Raw genomic sequence first — 21,887 nt, 5'->3', positions numbered from 1 at the left:
GTAATTGCTCTCTGGTCGCTCGCGAACCGGTTCTCGCACTCTCATTATCAGCTATCAGTGCATGCCTTGGCCAGATGTCTATAAGTGGTTAATAGAGTTCATGAGATGATAAAGGCAAGTGATTTAGTGACAGTAGTTTCTGTTTATAGTTATTAGCTTTTTCAATTACACAATTACACCCCTCTCCCCGGACCCATTCCCCCATCCCCTATCTTTTGGTACCCTGGCCCTCGCGCCGTTCCGGCGCCCCTGTTGTTAAGCTATAGTTAATTATAGTAAATTCTAATTATGTTGTAAAGTTTATGTAAAACAATATTACAATGTCTCATTCTGTGTGTCCATTATTTATTTATTTATTTATTTATTTATGTACATCATTTAATTTAATCACCTGTAAATATTCCACACCCAGGGCCGTATTAACTCATGGCCGTGCCCCCTCACTCCAGTGCCTGGCTATGTTACTGTATATTCATTTTGCGGGTCTCGTGAAATTGGCATCATTTGCTTGCCAATAGGCATTAAAATAATGCAAGTGCGTTTGAGTACAAAATGCCTTTAATCACTGGAGCCCAAACAGTGCCCGGGCAAATCAAGAAATTGACGGAATCTCTAGCTCCTAAGCTTCGTTCTGGTCCGTCTTGTGGATAATACGGCTCTGGCCACACCTCATCATTATACCGATCCTTATATCAGGTACCGGTAATGTAGAAACACTCACTGTACATTGTTAACTTTTATCTTAATTAACTTAATTTATTTATTACTATTATATATTTTACATAGAATGATAACAACCTTGTATATTACCAGTACTCTTAATTTTAAACGACTTCAGTGAAACAGGACATCGCAGAACTAATTTATATTCCGGGGATCCGGAAATTGTTTCTGAAGTATAGATCATAACGGGAAGGGAATTTCGCTCCTTGGAAAAACGTGTATGTGGCGTGCTCGGTGATGCTGTAACTGTCTGCTTTAGGATCCACTGTACGTCCCATCACATGGACGTTCAAAAGTGCCATTACATGATCGTTAGTAGTGGTAATTCGTATGTTTCGCCAATTGTCGCCTCGATTATTAAATGTTGACTTAAACAGAACCCGTTTGACTCTGTAACTGCTTTACATTTTTCATCAATCAAGAGAGGGAGAGAAATGGGGTTTAATATCCACTCGACACAAACTGGGTCATTTCGGGACTAACATATGGTTGCAATTTATTTCAATAATCCGCTTGCGCGTACTGGTCTTTCGCGATGGGAAGGAACCGTATAGTACCAGGGGAAAACCCACGGGGTTGGACAGGCGACCCTACTTCTTGTCTTGGCTTTTCGGAATTGTTCGGTATAGAGTACAGCTGGCCGGTTTAGAGGGTTGTTATGATGTATTTGTATTATGTTGTCAATGTAGATAAAATATGTATGTAGTTCGTTAATAGAAATAAATTATCCAATACAAATTGTCTCTTATTTTAAATATTATAACTGGGACGACGTATTTCAGATATGTTCTTCTAATCGGATAATTGCCATGTTGGTTGTTTGGAATCTACTTTAACGATACGCCGGATGCACGAAAAGATAAAAGAGACTATTCCAAATTATAATATCCAACACAACACGATGTGAATACAGATCCTAAAAGCATAATATTCCGTATTTAAATGTAAGACAAAGTGACAAATGTTGTTTAGTTTCCTAGACGGCTACAACAAACAATATAACAATATTCCTGGATATAAATGTTTTATTCTTCAGACGTCAGCTGGTCAGTAATAAGGGACTATTGTGCAGTTTAGATCGACGTAAATTACGCTACGATTGATCGGTTTTGGGTTATTTCTTTAACCAATGCCAATATACTTTTTCGTGAATCCTTACAGGCTCTATTTCCGTTCACCATGAAATGCCTGATCTTTAATTAAGGATATACATAACTCGAATGAGGGTATTATTAGTGTCAATGGGTATTACACTAGAAATGAAATGAAATGGGGTTTAACGTCCTGTTTTGCTGCACCAACTGGGATAATGAAGACAGGAATACGCTATATAATGTGCTATGACAGCCATCCTGTCCGAACAACGGGGTATTCGTTATTATACCCGATGTGCACGTTAAGCACTGGGGTCATAAGAGATTGAACACTATCGATTTTCAGTGTTCCGTGAATTTTCGTTCCGGAGTTATCCCCCTTTACCGAAAACCTTGTGAGTTTTGCGTTCAACATTGGGGTAATGAGCGAATGAACCCTATCGATATTCAGCGTTCCACAACTTTCCGTTCCGGAGTTATGCCCCCTTTCCGAAAAACCTCGTGAATGCGATACAGGCTAAATTTAATGTGTCTTTTTCATATTTGGCTTGAAGCATTGGGATCATTGATGACTATCGATATTCACAATCCCCTCTTTGCCGACAACGGTGGGAATGCGATAGAGGTTACTGGTTTTAACATTTGTTTTCGTACATGGTTAGAAGCAATGGGACCATACAAGGATGAACCCTAGAGATTATATTACTTCAAGTATCCAGGATCCATATCAAATTTGCTCAATATCCAAATTTTCCTTTTTCCGGATAAGCTCCAATTGAGACAAAGGAAAATGATAAGTGGTCATTTCACATACTTGGGGTTCACAGATTTATATACTTATCAATTTTCGTGTAGTTGGAAGGTGGCCCTGCTCTTTGGTCACCAGGCCACTTGACTCAATGACGGACCTTGTGATTTCACGCACACACTTTAAACCACTAGACCACCCAACTCTCAAAATATTAGACCAGATTATGAAATGAGAAATTCAATATAATATATTAATTGCAAGTTTCGAACAATAAATGAACCTGGCCCGCTATTTTTATTCTGTTTTTCAGTCTCAAATGATGAAGATTGGGATGAATGCAATGAACTTGGTATATACGAAGATTATGATTCTTGTGATCATTTTAAACTATGTGTCAGTAGTAATGGTGGAGGACTGATTGGTATCAGAATGCGATGTCCTGAAGGAACCCAGTTTGATAAAGAATTGAAAGTTTGTAATCATCATGATAATGTATCTTGTTGATATGATCATCATCGTGGTATTATTACTATTATGAATTATTATTTTGTTAATAAAATATTTTATAATAATTCCATTTCATTTTGTATTGCCTACCAACTTAATGTGGGAGTACCCCAAACCCCTTATATTAAATATGACACATAATAAAATAGTTTTTTTAAAAAAAATATAATTCGTAGCCAGTAGGAAATATAGAACCATCATGGAAAATATATTTGTTGTCATCAATATTTGGCTTACTAGGTAGTTCTACAGAAAGCCAGTTTACAACTATAAATTTAATGATTCGTTACCTGTTCCAATATAATGCTATACTCACATTTGAAAAATACGATGTATTCTCAAGTCAATATTAGAATCAATGTGTACTGAATGATCTATTAGAAACACAAGCTAACAAGAGGGTCGTAGACACGAATTTGATTTCAACATTAACAGTTCTAAAGATAAAGCAACCGAACTTGAGACACGTACCTTCGCTTTAAGTATTGTATCCAGAAATGTTTCAGCGCCAATCCAGATGCTATCTACACAAAATATTTTAAATGGCCCATCATAAAGAATTGATTGGTTTCATCATTAACAGTTCTAAAGATAAAGCAACCCTTTATTATTAACGCTAAATATCGTACTGGGGCAACTTGATAGATCTTTCAATTTACAACTAAAATAACTCGCACTATCAATTCTGATTACATAGGAAATTGGATTTTACAGATCTGCGTCCATCGTCAAAATACAGAAAAATATACATAATCTCATTCGGATTAAATACAAATTACTTTTACAGATATCTCTAAAGTAAAATTTGTCCAATTAATGTCGATCTCAATGCAGGATTATGAATAATTTGAATTATGGGAAGTCGTTTCTAATGTGAAATGCCAAAGACATGGTCATCCTTCAAACCATCTGTGTTTGCGTTGGTATGAACCATTTCCCATTTTCTCATCCATGGACCTTGTATAGTTGTATCAAATTCATCCTTTACAAATACATAAAAAGAAACAAACAATTAGAAATATACACTACGGATATGGATGACTCGAGCCTCCTCTATTTCGAATATGTCATGACAATCCATTATGTTTCGACATAACGAGATTTAACTGCACATACCACTTTATATTTTTTTAAAAAGGGGGATTCTTTTCTACGGTGTAATAGATGTGATAGAAATCAATGCATTTCAAGATACATCATGTAAGATTTAGATAAAGAGCTGGTCGTCCTTGCTGTAATAGTTTTAAAAAGATAATGAAAGATGAATATTCCAGTCAAAAGACTTTATTCTGAGTTATAAAGGTTTGGAGTTTTGACAATACCCTAAAGTAAATAGTCTTAATTGTCAAGTACCATTACTACGAGGATAAACGAATTATCTCTTTTCTACTTGAATCTTCGCGAAAATATGACAGACATTTCCTAATCTATCTAATTTCTCAGCCATCCGATGATCTAGAGAGTTGATTAAGGAGTAATGAAAACGGGCATACGCAATAGAGTGTGCTATGAGGGAAAAATATATGTAATTCCTACTGCCAAGGGTTATCTTATGTGGACGCTAATTTGTACATGAAACCTCGGTTTTCGTCCAATTCGATCGACTATGCGTTGTCCCCAGGGTCGTAACTAGCTCCGAGCAACGAGGGGGGCGGAAAATGTTCTCAGAGGGTGCTGTAAAATTGACGGGCAATGTATATTTACATGTATATTGTTTTTATGGTCGACAATTTTTTTCACAGGGGGTCGAAACTGAAGCCCCCACCCCCCTAGTTACGGGCCTGGATGTCCCTTGCCAGACCCTCTGTCCTGTATCAGGGAGAACCACGCCAGAAAATCCCTATGAAGTTTTCGGCCAAGACCTGGATCGAACACGGGACTCATGGTGACCGAGACAACGTCTTACTAACGGAGAAATTTATAAATTATCAAAACAGAATGGGATTCGCATACCTGTTGAAATTCTGTCAACTCTTTTGCCGCCACAACATGTCGATTCGCATCAACATCATAAGGACTCCAGTCTATTTTCAAATTGTGCTTTGTGGGAGATCTAAATTCGACAGTTTCCGCCATATCATAAAAGGATGCAGGAAGACCCGTTTTCTGCCAGCGCAAATCTAAACTCCAGCGAATTTCATCTGATAAGTTTGGTAAACTATTAAAAGAAATAACATTATAAAATCGTCATATTTTAATCTTAAAATACCAAAGTATTATACTTGATCAACATGCCTGTTATCGTATTGTTGACCAAGGATAAAATCTTGATAATTTGTCGGGTTGCATGTCTCAGGGAGATAACTTAGTAGATCACACTTGTTTTATCGTTGACGTGGACATTAAATCTCACCATGAACCCTGGACCAAGTTTGTCCAGCAGTAGCATACATCCAACATTTCGTTGAAAATTGCACCATGACCATAAAGCCATAAAGTTTATTCTTAGCTGTGTCACTTAAAACCCAAGAGTCGTATTCAATTCATTTACTTAATTTTCACCTTAGGTAAGGTATTTAATTTAATTAATATCAGATTTATGAAAGCTAAGGAAACGTAATAAAACGGAATTAGGTCGTATCTTTGTTCCAGTCTGTTCCCCTTTGTCAGTGGTGCAAGAAGGAGCATCTGGCAAGGAAAGGCGTCCTAGGGATGGTACGAAAGTCCAAAGTAAAGGAGCATTCAAGCACATGGAACGCAGTGTAGCAAACACAAAAATGAAATGAAACGGTGTTAAATTCTTCTGTGTCAATCGGGTAAGTTCTAAAGGTTAACGCCCACTGAAGATTTCTCAAGGTCGCAGGATGTAAATGTTGTTAGGACACGTGATTGTTGACGAGATTGTAGGTTTGGGAAAGGTTTAGTGTTAGGGTTAGCGTTAGTCCTGTTTACATCTCGTGACCTTTGATAAAACCTGCAGTCTAACATAACTTTTAGAAATTAGTACAGAAGAGTTGGTACAGAAGAGATAAACACCGTTTCATTTCATTTTTCTGTCTGCTACCCTGCGCCCCATGTGCTTGAATGTCACAGTCACACAATGATGATATTCTCACCGCCATCGCTTCGGTATTTCAGAGCTAGAGGGGTGAATATATACATGCATAGAGAGAAATGGCTTTTTACGTCAACTTAACACAAACTAGACCATTTTAGGACTCCATGAAACATATGGTTTTAAAACGCCGATGTAGCATGTGTAGCTTTTTATACAATGAGAGAATTTAGACACAGATTTTTTTTCCCTTAAACATAAGGTATCTGGAACCGGCACTTTAATTTAAGGTTGATTTTCGTATTAAATATTGATTTAAGAAGTTTCCTTAAGTCTTCTTAAAGTTAAGGTGAAATTGTACCTTAAGATTAAGTGGTCACTTAAATTCAAGTTCATTGGAGAATTCCTATATGTCATATCTGTTTACTTTCTTATTCATCAAATCCAAAATAATAAATATTGAGTAGCGCCTGTCCAAATGCTTTTCGTTGATTCTAGACCAAAATGTCTAGAGAAAAAGAAGACCATGACTTACCTCTGGTGTGGTATGACGTTATTGATTAATAACATTCCACCATAAGGTACTGGACAAGGTACTACATCCTTTTCCATATCAACACCTGGACAAAAATACAAACAGTTAAATATTTCATCCTAAAAGGAATAAAATCACGATATGACGGACTAAAGGTTGATTTTAAAGTTGAAGACCATTACTAGTTCATCATTTAAAAAAAACAACAAAAAATAAAAGAATTTTGTTCCAAAATTTACTCCAATGTTACAATTAATTACGCTAACTTTCAGTTTAGTTTTCTCTTCCTGTAACCATCATGCGTCTCCACTTAAGTAATAAAATTCGTACAAGCAGCAGACTCGTTCCTCAAGAATGGTCTACCTTGGTGTGCAGTGGTCAGTAATAATTGCTATGGAACACTTACCAAGCGTTTTAGTCATTTCTTGCTCGTCAAGCATAATATAAGTTGTGTCTTTCCAGCAACATTGGTGCAAAGCTATTTTACCCTTTCTATGCGCTCCAGAAACAACCTGTTAAAATACATATACAAACTAGATTTATTAGTCGTAATATCCTGATCTGTCTTATTCTTTTACATCGCTGGATGACCGTGTGATAAAATATCGTCGCTCATTAATTAACTGCAGTATTGTTACTGTATTCCTGCATTCCTTTGTACAGTCGTTAAAAGTAGTATTGTCGTTAACAGGAAGGATTGCCCGAAAACTGATACTGGATTTAGTAAAGTGATATTACGTAGAATAACAGAGCAAAGTATTATATGTACCCGTAGATGTGCTAGTTTAGATACTTACCCTCATGCACCCATTCTTTTCGTTAGTATCTAATAGAGGAATCCAAGCTGTCGGCTGTAGTATTTTATATGCTCGATTATCAAGATAGGCGGCATCTGTATTACGAAGATAACAAAACACCTACATAGCAGGTTACAAGTTTTTAAGTTTTTATATAAAGCCCAATATCCGTTCAAACTTTACATTTCTGTTTCCAAATACTACCTAAAATGTGTAACGATTCACTAATGCATTAAAGACTACATGAAGTGTCGCTATACGATAGGGTGTCTTTTGCAATTAAATCTCTATTATTTGGAAACTAAACTTGGCCAAAATAAAAACTCATAAAATGTATATAAACCGATTTACAATCATGTTTCAAAATTTCTATTTCTAATCATTTTTGTTCATTGAGAAACGTAAGCAGTCGAATGGCAATCGAATGGCAGTCGTTCCTACATCGGAAGCGCGATCTGACGTTTATCTTCGTTCATCAAGACGTCTCATTAGAAACAACATTCGAAAGCATAGTGTATACGCCGGCATGTTATTCACTGTTTCTTTTAAACATTTAATATCGGGAGTCTATATGTTTACGGTAAGATAACAACATAAATTTTGATTGAATGGAACAATAATTTGTGTTTCTACTGTTGAGTTAGAGCTTTACAAGCTTTCATTGTCGTAGCTGTTCTCACCTTGGTGCCAAGGAACAGTTGTAGCTTCATTATTTGGAGTTTTTGTTCTGAGGTTCCAAATTGGATTTCCAGATATTTCCGGTCCAATCAACTGTTCTACGACATTTAGTAACCTTTCATTAGTCCACAAATCTTTAAACGCCTAGAAAAGGATCCAAAATGGCGGCATTTAGCTGTTTCTATATGATTACAAACGATCGCTAAACACTCGAATCAAACATTTAGAAGTTGCCCTCTTTTAGTAAGGCGTATATCTGATAATTTGAATAGAATTATGTAATGTTACTGTCAATGACACTCGCGCATAAAAGAAACGAAGGTTTGATAGAATTTTATTAGAGTTCAAATGATCAATATAGACAACAATTTCAGATGAAATATGAATATTAAAAGATGATTGCTGACCTGAGCCAATTTTACAGTTTTGTGAAGAAGCATGTTAGCCCCTGGAAACTCCTTCTCTATGTATGTAAGTCGGTCACGTAATCCATATTCATTATACAGTTCTGTAAAATAATACAAAGCATAACCATTCAAACGGATCTGATTAAAATACAGATCTATATTTCGTTTTGTTTTTTATACTTTTGATGGCCTCTACTACACGAAGATCTGACTAGCTGTAGTGAGGGCGGCTTTTGACCTATGACGTCAGACTTTTCATTAACTAATCAGCGTTGATGTTTCTACTGGGATACCCACAGTTCCGTGCAAGGCACGCCAGGAACTCGCCGTAACAGACCGCTTCATTGGTTAATCTCTCACATCAATCAGAACGCGGGTTATATAACAACTCTTCCAGATCCTAGTGTAGTATAAAGACAAGTAAAACGAAATTTTGAACTATAAAAAAAACGAAACGAAATAGAATCTGTTTTTTTAATAAGATTGCATTTAAACAACAGATTTATTGAATAAAGACGTTGTACATATTAAACAACTAGGGGAAATGTTATAATCTCTATTGATCTAATTGAGGTTCATTAATTTCTAACTTATGCTATATTTTCCAATTTGATCATATTCAACTTTGTTATTGTCCTTCATCTTTTATTCAGGGTTTTAGTTCATTAATACCCGGAAAACAATATAGTCTGAATATGATAACATTAAAATATAGCTTCAAGGGAGAATATTACCACGGCAGCGGCTATATCACAGTCATTTATACCACATGACATAATTATATTGTTTTCCATATAATTGTGTCATGTGTTATTCTTATTCAGGTACTAAATGTCGTTTAAACAATTAGTCATTTATACTAGAACTTACGTTTAATTTTGCCGCCTTTAAAGAGCTTGTTGGCCAATATGTCTACTTCAAGTTCTATGGCCTTTTTACAGGGTTCCAAATCTTTTTCACAGTCGAAAAACTTTTCCACAATTACATAACCCTAATAAAAGAAGATACATACCCTGTATTCATATTGTCTTACAGTGACTTCGCCCAATTTGAATTGATTTCAGTACAAGCTCGACAGAATCGATTTAATCAAACCTTTGGTCTTGTTGACATTGATAAATAGCTGGGGGGGATGGACTGGTAGTAACCATGCCACTTCAAATTCAAATGATAATTTTAAATTTTCTAGACACAGGTCTTATTAAACAGAACGAATTAATACAATTACGTCATGTTGAAAGGAAACGGATCCTCAAAACACTTGAAAGATTCGGATAGAATAAAAAAAGTAATGGACAAATGGTCTAATTATTTTTGACTATATATACCCTAAAACGACCGAGAAATAGTATGTTGAAATAGTCAAAATTTTTGGACTAGAATAATTGACAGCCTGAAATATATCACTAAAAAAAATTAACCAACATACAACAATTGCTAGGACCTAGATATTTGTTATCATGTTTGTGACTAACATGCAGATAAAACTTGTTGAGATTAATTTGTGATTGTAAATGATAACCTTTTCAATCGTGTTATATAATCGGGATGATTCATTAATATAGAACACAATATCAGGTGTGTGTTGTTTGGTTTTGGTTTATTATTTTGCGTGATAGATAAAACTGCATAACGCAACCCAGTTGCTAAATATAAAGCACATATTGTTAAAATGACTACAAAATAGTCAAGGAAAATAGTCTGGAATACAAATGAAATGAAGAGAAATGCAATGGGGTTTAACGTCCTCTGTTCTGCTCCAACTGGGATATTGAAGACGGGCATACGCCATATAGTGTGCTACGAGTGAAATTTTGCGCGGACAGTGGCACTGCGGTCTACTCTTATATCGTATTCCAACTGTCAATGAATCTTTAACGTTCACAACAATTTGCACATGGGACCTCGCTTTTTCGTCCTCTGTCCGGACCTTTATTCTGCATCACTGGCAAGTGGGAACCATGCCGGAAATTTTCAATGAACATTCTCGGCCAACGCAGCGAGCCATCGTTTTATTCACTCGGCTACCATGGCTCCAAGAGTCAGAACTTCATCGCTTGTAGTAAAATATACATATCTGATTCTTAGCAACATTTAGAAATACTGTGGTTTTTGTGTGTTAAATAATATTCTTTCTGTGATATCTATTTCAAATAAAAGTCCAATAAATATAAAAAATTTCTGAATGTATCTCTCTAATCCTCGGAATTCTTTTGTATTAGAAAAAAAAAGATATACTAAAATCACGGGGTTACCTTATAAAATGTACTTACATCATTGAAAAATTGATCTATCATATGTTGCGGTAACTGTCCAGGTTTTTTCTCGGATGGTTGTGGTGGTTTAGTTGTAAATATTTCTGGATACGCTTCATCAACTTCACCTGGAAACCGCTTTGGTTTTTCTGACTGGGGCATGCTGATCTTATATATAAAGTAAATCAGACATTTAGTCGACTTAAGGCTTAGTGTCTGAATGAATTATTCCTTTCGTTAGCTTTAGTAAAATATCATATAGAACACCTATGTTTTCTATTTGTTGAGATTTATCTTCAATTTTGTTAAATAAATTATTTGTTTAAGAAATAAACAAAGACTGGCAAGTTTATAGTTATAGTTAGTGTTCGGATTTTCCCTTTCTTTCAAACATTTGATAATTGTGTTTGTCCAAAATATACGATATTATAGATCGTTGTGCAAATTGATTTTTTTAAAATTCGTTCAAACATACATTATGAACGAGCTAAACTGCCTATTGCAGGTCTTTCTGTAGGCCTAAACTATTAATTAGACATTTATTAACATGACAAGACCATAATCAACCTTGATGTCATCTGGTGGGTCCGATTTTCAACAGATTTGAATCCGATTTGTGGTTCAACAGCCGTTGATGATTAACCGTAAAAATGGATATCCGAGACTTTGTTTATCATCGTAACAACGGTAACAATGACAGCTGAGGCAGACGACAGTGTTATTAAAATGAAATTTTCAGAATATTCCCTTTACATTATCTATTTCTTTTTAACTATTATAGCGCAAACTGTCAGCGCGTTATCAAATCTTCCATAATGCCACATTAACATAACCAGACTTGGTTCCGTTATGCAAAACAAATGAGCTCCGCTTACCTTTGTTGCCGACAAACTAAAGTTACAGATAGTTGATCAGACTAAAACTCTTCACAGCTACACCACTTTTAAGAAATATAATACTAGGACTGAATGAAACAACTTAACGTTCGTTGGTGCATAAATAACACCATATCTGATTAATTTCCCACGACCTTGGTGCAACAATGTAGCTCTCAATAGATAAACAGAAATGGGTCATTAAAAAAATGGAGCATATTTTTCCCTCGTATTTATACAATGATTTTCTAGAACTATTATCGTCAAGGACATGGCAGCTTTTCAAAATATGGTAGTTTCATGTATATAGATATAACAACTGTGTTATTGGCTGAAACATTATGCAGCATCATACTAATTAGGACATGTGTAAAATATAAACAGAGAAAAATAGTGTTGTATTATGGTGAAATTTTCTACACAACCTGCTTGCTAAACAAATTGTCACAATGCCATGAAATCCATGGAGCAACATGGAAATGATTAATACAGTACGGGGTCGGAGTGAAATGAAATACAATGCAATTGGGTTTAATGTTCTACTCTTCTCCTCAAACTGGTCTAATTAAGACGAACATAATTATGTCATGCAGTGTGCTATCAAGGAATTTTTGCCTGCGGCCTACTCTTATATCGAATTCCAACTGTCATAGGTTCCTTTATGTGCACGTCAACGTGTACACGGGATTCCGGGTTTTCGTCCCATCCGATCGAAAGACAACACGATGTGCCTTACCGGCTTTACATAGTCATAATATACACTGTATAATTATAGCAGTATAGGACAGGTATATGGAGCTATTGCTTTTTAAGCAACAAAATAATACTTCAGTCAATTTGAAACTAACCTGTATTTGTTTATTTCTATGACTATGTATTCAATGTATTTGACCTGTCTACCTAGAATATTTCGATTTACAATTCGTACATGGGTAAACAATACAATGCCAATCATTGGCCACATTTCCGCAAATGCCACCCCTGAAAAACTGAAAAAAAAACCAAATACCGAAGGTTTTTATCCGCCCACGCTGGGATTCGATCCGGGTATATTCTAGCCGTATATTTACATTATATTCTAGCATTAAATTTAGTCTTACCTTTCTACATCATTGCTATATATATAATTTAAATTTCGAAAATTGAATGTAATCTCCTGCCAATATTTTAATCACACTTTAAACGTAATCACTGTCTTACTGGAAGCATTATATTCACTTTTCAAACTGGAGAGCAGTTGCTTTTTAGAAAGGAGCCAAACAAGGGGTGGTGCACACGAAGTTGGTCCATATTAAGAAAAAAACACAATATGTACAGTTCAGCGAAGATTTTATTTTTAAAACAAAAGTCAGTTTTACTCTACCCAATAAACAATAAACATTCTTTTGCATTAAATCAAAATAAATTAACAATGGATAATAATCTACAATGTACAGACAATAGGCTTATAATATATATATATTTTTATTTATGAGTGTTTCTCATTTTATATCACATCCAATTGTATACGAAATCGTCCTGTTCCTAAACTAATGCCCTTTTCTCGGTTTTAGATCGATTGATGGACATAAAACTTAGCTAACAATCTAAAATAAATATGCTTAAAGTATTGATGGGCCCCCAGAAACAACAATTATTGTTACGAACAGGCCGCCCTGCCACAATGATTGCTTTGCCGTAACTGCAGATCCTAAAGTACATGCGTTAATCCAGCTCTGATTAAATTATTTTTTTTAAGGATAGTGTGACATCTCCAAGGTTGACATTACAAAATTAAGGAAGGCGTTACTAGAGGAGCTTATTAAATAATTTGATTTACTCAAAAGATATTTTAATGTGATTTGTTATAGACATTTCCCTCCTTCAAACCATCTGTATGTCGATTGGGATGAACTATTTCCCATTTTCTCATCCATGGACCTTGTATAGTAATATCAAAATCTTCATCAACATCTTCCTTCTACAAATATATAATATATGACATTATGTAAGTGTGATATTGATACAAAGGGAAGTAACATAGTTTTTGACAAATAAGACGGTGAGTCGAACTCCACTATGTTTGATATTGATGTCTCGAAGCTGGTCTGTTTCGAATATTTTATGACGTTTCCTTCATAACGAGATTTAACAGTACTTTATGTTAATTTTCTACAGACGTATAAACAAAGAACTAACTGCCATAGGAATCGATGCAATTAATTAATGGACAGTTTGCCTGTTTTACTAAATATTTGAGAAAACGCCCACACAATTTATAGAAATATGCAAATCCACGTACCTGTTCATTTTCCATGTCTTTCACGGCAACACCATCATACTGACTCCAGTCTATTTTTAGATTTGGTTTAGCGGGAGATCTAAATTCAACACACTCCTGAAGATCATAATATGATGCAGGGAGGCCCGTTTTCTGCCAGCGGAAATCTAAACTCCAGCGAATTTCATCTGATAAGTTTGGTAAACTATTAAATTTAAAAAAAAAATAACATAAAATTTTCATACCAGTAATAAAATACCCCAAAAATGTGTTCTCTCAAAATAACAATAAATAGTAACATGAAAGTATCATATTTTAGTATCAAAATAGGACCCAAGAATCTTGTAAACTTTTCCACACAGTCATGTGATAACAGTTGGGGCATCTGATATGTTTTAAGTTATATGACTAAATTAGGAGGGGGGGGGCGTATCCCGGGGGTGTCCGGTAAATGATAATCTAGAAACGGTTTATTGATACGAATATAGGTTTTTTTTCTTAAAAGTTAAGTATTTCGAGCAGGTACCTTAATCATAAATTTTAATTTTCGACCTTAACATGTGAACTGAATACCAATCTAAGGATGTTTCCTTAAAGGAGGGAAGTCGCTAACTCAGTATCATCCACAGTCTTCGACATTGCAAACACGACCTTTTGGCCTTATATCCAATATTAAAGACAAAGTGAAAATTTTCAAATGCTTTCGGGCGCCATTTTTAAACATAACCCATAGGAGAATACTATTGGTGTAGACTGGAATAACCAGGCGCCAAAGACTGCCATTCAAGTTGGACTCTTCACGTATTTCCCAGAACATAACTGATTAGAAATAACAGTAAAATTAGAAAAGATTGAATGTAAAGCAGTTTATATACATTCATATTGCATTATAATATGCGTTGTGACCCATTTGTGTCGATTTCTAGGTGCCAAAGATTAATAGAGATTTAGCTCCTTTAAGTCTCATTAAAACTGAGGCGATATAGCAATTGTAATTGAAATGTCCTACATTTAAGGTGAAATTGTTTATTAGGGTGGTTAGTTTAGGTTAAGGTATACGGGCGGAGAGTTCACTCTTCTTATTCATCCGACCCAAAATCATAAATATTGAGCAAAACTTGGCTTTTTGTCGATTCTTGACCAAAAAGTCAATGACAATTGGCATATAAAACCGAAGAAAGGGAAGACAGTTTTATAACAAGTTTACATAGTAACGTTCACCTCTGATGTGGTATGACGTTGTTGATTAATAACATACCACCATAAGGTACTGGACAAAGTACTACATCCTTTTCCATATCAGTACCTGGACAAAAATACATAGGAGTTTAAGACCAATCGAATCAAAATTACTTTTACTAAAATTTATTCAAAATTAAATTCAAACTTCCGTTATAGTCATTTGAAGTATATACTGGTTTATATTAATTTTTATCCGCCATCTTTCTGTGTCTCCGATAAATAAAGTAATGATATCCCGCACCCCATTTCGTACAGCAAGCTGATTATTCGTGAAGATTTTAAAAGTAGTACAAACTGGATCGTTTATGAAGATCGGAAAGGATTATACGAATATTATTACTTTGTTTAATTGAGACACATAATTAGAATGGTGGTTAAAATCAATAGAAATCATTGTAAACTTTAAATGGTCACAAATAATGTTCGAAATTAATGTTTAAATAATTTCTCTGGACCAAAATGATGTTTTGATACATTCTGGTGTATTTAATAACATAATTATAATATTTTGGTTCAAAACGTAATCAACAGTTAACATAACTAGTTACTATTGGTGTCAGTCATGAATTGTCAGATACCCTCTCACAGTCTCACATAAAAACTTTTGGTCTTCAAAGGAATTATTAGCCAGCAGAAATTCGCCCGTGTATCTGTTATCACTCGTCACTTCAGTCAGTTATATAGAAGGATAACTCGTGTTTTCCTTTTGTGTTCGTCACTTCCTTTAGTAAAAACATTCACTACGCACATATTCGTAGCATTGATCTCTGTGTTAAAATTATATTTGGCACGTGTTTAACGAGTGATAATGACTGACACCAATATTGTCCTTTAAACCGCCATATTTATGTAAACCCAATGCAGCTCATTCATTATGAACACTCACCAAGGGTTTTAGTCATTTCTTCCTCGTCAAGCATAATATAAGTTGTGTCTCTCCAGCAACATTGGTGTAAAGCTATTTTACCCTTTCTATGAGCTCCAGAAACAACCTATTAAAATAAATCTTTGTATAAAAAACATAAAGTTGTTAGTAATATCATGACTACTGAATACATGAACCGAACCAGAAAATCACCGACTATCAACCTGATTCTTGTTTTATAAGTACAACAGAAGTATTATAATGTCAGAGTGATGGCCCCTAAAGTGCTAACAAGATTTTGTAGCAGGGGTGGAGTTGGGGGATAACGATAAGGTAATTACCGAAACTTGTTTTTTTTTCTTTCATTGATTCAGAAAACCCATATTATCCATTTGAATTATAAAATGAAAGTATTAAACGTTAATACTTACCCTCATGCACCCATTCCTTTCGTTAGCATCTAATAGAGGAATCCAGGCTGTCGGCTGTAGTATTTTATAGGCTCGATTATCAAGATAGGCGGCATCTGTATTAAAAAAATAACTAAAACCCAATAAATCAGGTTACAAGTTTTGAAGGTTTTTTTTTTTATCTAATACTACGGTGGCCTATTGCCATTGTGGTGAAAACCTTTTCTCTGCGTTGTAGATCTTTTCTCCGCCGCGGTGTAGACCTTTTCTCCGCAGTGTAGACCTTTTCTCCGCAGTGTAAACCTTTTCTCTGCGGTGTAGACCTTTTCTGCGGATAATATTGAGTTAAAGCTTTACGCCCTTTAATTAGTGTAGTTGTTCTCACCTTGATGCCAAGGAACAGTCGTAGCTTCATTATTTGGGGTTTTTGTTCTGAGGTTCCATATTGGATTTCCAGATATTTCCGGTCCAATCAACTGTTCTACGACATTTAGTAACCGTTCATTAGTCCATAAATCTCTAAACGCCTAGAAAAAGATTCCAAATGTTGGCATTCATACACAATTCTAATTTATTTACTTAAAGGAGCTAAATCGCTAACATTTGGGACCTAGAAATTGACAAAAGTGGGTCGCAACGCATATAATACTGTAATATCAATGTATATAAACTGATTTACATTCAATGGTTTCCGTTTTTACTCAAATTTCAAATCAGTTATGTTCGGCGAAATAAGCCAGCAGTCTCAAGCGAGTGCAAATTTCTAGCGTCTGGTTATTCCAGTCTACATACGCCGTTTGATTTGGTACAATGTGTCTAGCCTCGTCCCTCGAGTCTCCTGATACAACTGGGGCTGAAGCGCATTATGGTACACGATTCGTGTACCAATGGTAAAATGTTTATTTTATCTTAAATATTGGATATCAAAAGCCCATCTTTTCCCGGTAAGATCACAACATGGATGTTGATTTAATTTGACAAATAATTCGTGTTTTCAATGTTGAAGATTTTGGATGATATTGAGTTAGAGACTTAGCTACTTTAAAGGAGATGATTTAGCTGTGTTATATTCTGATAAAAGATGGATAGATAATGGGAGTTACTCGAATCAACTATTATGAGTTGTCCGCGTTCAGTGAGGGGCAAAATCGGCTTATGTGAATACAAACTTCATAAAGATATTATTTAACATTCCTGTAGTATATGACATAAACACAAAAAGAAACGAACTTTTTTTTATCCGACTTTGTTCATTTGAATTTGCAGTGAAGACAAATGGACAATATGGTCATTGGAAATATTTGAGTATATAGCTTTTCATTCTAATAGGTTTTTTTTTTATTTAGAGTTTTAAAATTTCAATGCATACAGTCAATATGTATAGTCGTCAAAAATTAAAATTAAAAGGTTATCTCGGACCTGGGCTAAATTTACAGATTTATGAAGAATTATGTTTGCTCCCGGGAACTCGTTCTCTATGTGGATAAGTCGGTCACGTAATCCATATTCATTATACAGTTCTGTAAAATAATACAAAGAAATGAAATGAAATGAAATAGGGTTTAACTGGGCTAATGAAGACAGGCATACGCCATACAGTGTGCTATGAGGGAAATTTTGCCTGGACAGCGGCACTACGGCTTACTCTTATAACGAATTCCAACTGTCACGGGATCTTTTACGTGCACGCCAATGTGTACACGGGGCCTCGGTTTTTCGTCCCATCCGAATGACTAGACAGCTGTCCTTGTCAGGCCTTCACTCCTGTATCACTGACAAGGGGGAACCACGCCGGAAAATCAGGATGAACTTTCTTGCCCAATGCAGGGATCGAACACCTGACCTCCAGGCTAGCTAGCGAGCGTCCTATACACTTAGCTACCGTGACCCCCCAAATAATACAAAGAATAACCATTCAAACTACAAACCAATATAAAATAAGAAATATTCAACTAGGAAAAAATATTATATCCTATCCTATACAGATCTAATTTATTGACCTTCTAATTTCTAACTTATTTCAGATTTTCAAATGTTTTCACTGTCCCTTCATTGACTACTTATTTCAGAATTTAAATCATCAAGAATTTAATCACATTTGAACATGGCAATATTAAAATATCGTCTACGTACGCTTAGCATGAAAATTATATCCAAGTAGTGGCAATGCCACGTAGTCATTTATACTATGGTAACTTACGCTTGATTTTGCCGCCTTTAAACAGCTTGTTGGCCAATTTGTCTACTTCAAGTTCTATGGCCTTTTTACAGGGTTCCAAGTCTTTTTCACAGTCGAAAAACTTTTCAACAATTACATAACCCTTTCAAAAGAAATACATGGATACATCATCTTAAAGTGTCATTGCTCGCGAGAATGAACAGGAAGTAACAAATATGAAAAACATATGCAACTGCAAATTTAATTGTAAACTTTTAATTTTCCAGAAAATGAGTCAGACGGTCATCTTAATGAACACGATGTTAATGGCCTGTGGTTTTGAGAAACGGATCAAAATAATGGTCTTGATAGTCCTGATAGTTGCCCATTAAAGTGACCATAAAAAGCTTAGGGAAATAAATAGTCAGATATTTGGGATTAGAAAAAATGATAGGGCTAAAATACATCGTTAAAAACATTGACCAACACAGCGATTGCAAGAAAATAAATGTTGTTTATCATGTTTGTGACTCACATGCAGATAAAACTTGTCGAGATTAAGTTTTGATCAAACATAATATCTTGTCCAATTGTATTATAAATAGTATGTTGAAATAGAACACATCTATCACGTGTGTTGTTTTAAATTGTATTTTTCTGCACGATATTGTTTTAAGATAAAATAAAACTGCATAGCGGTGTTTACTATATATATTACATGTTAGTCCCAAAATGTTAGTCCCAAAATGACCTAGTTTGTGCCTAGTGGATGTTAAACCATCTCTCTCTCTCTCTCTCTCTCTCTCTCTCTCACACACACACACCTCGGTGGAAGCGGACGTAAAATACAACTAACTAACAACATAACAACATCTCTCTCTCTCTCTGGAGATATATACACCTGAGCAACATTTACAAAATGTTTTTGTGTTCTTTATTTTCTGTTCGTAATATTTTTTTTTCAAAAACAATCCAATAAATTATTCAAAATAAAGTCAAAAACTCAGAAAGAGAAAATATACGGGCAACATGGGGTTACCTTGTAAATTGTACTTACATCATTGAAAAATTGATCTATCATATGTTGAGGTAACTGTCCGGGTTTTTTCTCGGTTGGTTGTGGTGGTTTAGTTGTAAATATTTCTGGATATGCTTCATCAACTTCACCTGGGAATCGTTTTGGTTTATCTGACGGTGCCATGCTTTATTAGCTATATTATACAACAAACCGGACAGATTAGCCTTAGTAGTATAGTAGTATATAGTCTGGTATTGTTTGATGGTTTGTGGGAATTTCGGCAACAGAAATCTATAATTTGGATCACTAAATGGAGTCCAAAAGGTAAAAATAACAAAGAGCAAATGCCTCCTTGACCAAATGATAATTTTGAGGTCTTCGTAAAACAGAGAGACATTTATATGAAAATACCAGTATTTAGTTGTGTTAATAAGCAACGATAAAAAGATACCGTGGCAACAAAAAAATGTTTAATGCTTTCTATATAACTACTTGTACTCCCTGAAGATATAAATCGTTAAAAGTTTTTATGTAAAACGTTGGAGGGATTGTGGAATACCCTGCACAAGTTGAATCCCTAAATGGATATCAATTAAAAATGGAACAATTCCGTTCAGTATTTAAAAAGGTGTTCTGAATATAAAATATACAAAGATGGGTGTTTAACTCAAGTCCCAGTGTTTAATTATTAGTAACGTACGTTATAAATCTTAAGAAAGGTTAATTACGGTTAAGTTTGGGATGGGGTATTCCTGATTCCCTTTTCCAAGCATTTAACGCTTCCAGGATAAGAGAGATGAATAAACACAGCCAAATATTATATAGAACTCTTCTCACAATCGCCATTAAAACAGACAGCGACAATTACAATGTTCTGACCGGAAGGGTCACAAATTCCTAAACCACATTGCTGGCAGAGTGGCAGTGGCGTATACGGGCATATATTTGAAGATCCCGATTACTATTTTTGCGATACTACTTACATTCAGACGCACGAATGGAAACTCTGGATAAACTTCAAAATATAAACTGCGCTTTGTTTGCCTCCACAGCCCTCAGCCTTGAAATAAACACTGTGGTTCTTACACAGTCTTGCAACTTTATCAATATGCCGAACAGATTTTAATTCTTATTATGGAGGTCAAATTCTATCTGTGGCTTGTGGGGCGGATATGGAGAGAGGCCAACTTTACCCCCTGAAGTCTACCAATCATGTTATTTGCTTGTTCCATAGAATCCAATAAAATAGATTATATATTATCCGTAATTAAGTATATACATATACACCCATTTTCTCATTTGTAATATCAATATGTACGTGTAATTTTGATGGAGAGTGGAGGATATTTATGTTAACTATCTATACTAATATCATTTTTTATGTTTAGATGATAAAGTGTATGTTCTAGATTTCGTCGTCAAGGACATGGCGCGCTTTCAAGATATGTTAGCTTCATTTGCATAGATACACCTACGACCCACTTCTACTGAAACATTTGAATACACAATACAGATTGAACATACGTTTATTTTTCCAAAAGAAAATTTATCAACTTAGAATTTGCTCTATACTAATTTGGATCAAATGCTACATAAAATTGTTCTTAGAATCAAACACGAATACCATGACAGAGCCGCAATGAAACGTACCCGAGACATAATTCAGAACTAATAGGCCATAAATTTCGCAGACACGGCTATGTGGTCAAAATTTGGAGATCCCCACCATTAATTGCTCGTATGCCCCTTACATTCAGATGCAAAGAAAAATCCAAAAGCTGTAATATAATAATTGTAAACTTATCAGTTGTCTTTTGTGTGGTTTCAACAAAACATAGTCGTGCGACAAACACACTTATCTTTCAATAATTCCAACAATTTATTCAGTTATCAAAAACATTTAAATCTTCAGCATTATATACCATACAATCATCGTATATCGTCGACTCTCTGAACTGCTTTAGGAGATCTGGGGGAATTAGATGATTACCCATGGTTTAACTATCGGGCAACACATCATATGGTGACCCATGGCTTCTATAACTTTCTTAATTGGTTTGATGATAGAGCATGGTATCCATTGGGTAGAATTGTTGGAGGAACGGTAATTTATTCCAATTTATATTCTGATTTAGATTGAAAAACATCAGCAAAATTGCCAATTAATTTGTTTTCAAGGCAAATATTACTCATTCATTGTTATATATGTCCACATTGTTGTGTAGATAGATTTTATCTGCTTTTGATGAAACTTAAAATAGACGTTTTTATAACCCAATAATACATTCTACAGTAGATATGGCTTGACATCAGTTGC

General features: G+C 35.0%; 2 protein-coding genes across 3 annotated transcripts; both read right to left on the bottom strand.

The window, feature by feature from the left end:
• Positions 1-3,335: 3,335 nt before the first annotated feature.
• LOC126820550 (uncharacterized) lies at positions 3,336-11,807 on the bottom strand. 2 transcript variants are annotated; one of them, XM_050548575.2, is made up of 10 exons: positions 11,618-11,807; positions 10,761-10,910; positions 9,358-9,478; positions 8,488-8,588; positions 8,083-8,224; positions 7,403-7,497; positions 7,012-7,117; positions 6,606-6,690; positions 5,029-5,233; positions 3,336-4,057 (listed from the first exon to the last, which is right to left on the bottom strand). In XM_050548575.2, the coding sequence occupies exons 2-10, from the start codon at positions 10,902-10,904 to the stop codon at positions 3,944-3,946; spliced, it is 1,113 nt and encodes a 370-aa protein (XP_050404532.1). In that variant the 5' UTR covers positions 10,905-10,910; positions 11,618-11,807; the 3' UTR covers positions 3,336-3,943. The 2 variants fall into 2 exon arrangements, with proteins under 2 accessions (XP_050404532.1, XP_050404533.1); XM_050548576.2 differs by having other exon boundaries at positions 10,761-10,905.
• A 1,313-nt stretch (positions 11,808-13,120) lies between these two features.
• On the bottom strand, positions 13,121-19,759 carry LOC130010463 (uncharacterized). The gene is made up of 9 exons (XM_056101094.1): positions 19,610-19,759; positions 18,595-18,715; positions 17,814-17,914; positions 16,780-16,921; positions 16,416-16,510; positions 16,006-16,111; positions 15,099-15,183; positions 13,899-14,082; positions 13,121-13,577 (listed from the first exon to the last, which is right to left on the bottom strand). Exons 1-9 carry the CDS (start codon positions 19,751-19,753, stop codon positions 13,449-13,451), a joined length of 1,107 nt encoding a protein of 368 aa, XP_055957069.1. The 5' UTR covers positions 19,754-19,759; the 3' UTR covers positions 13,121-13,448.
• Between the last annotated feature and the right edge of the window lie 2,128 nt (positions 19,760-21,887).

Source organism: Patella vulgata, chromosome 5, assembly GCF_932274485.2.
Source record: "Patella vulgata chromosome 5, xgPatVulg1.2, whole genome shotgun sequence".
NCBI lineage: Eukaryota > Metazoa > Mollusca > Gastropoda > Patellidae > Patella > Patella vulgata.
This window is presented reverse-complemented; position numbering and strand designations above follow the sequence as displayed.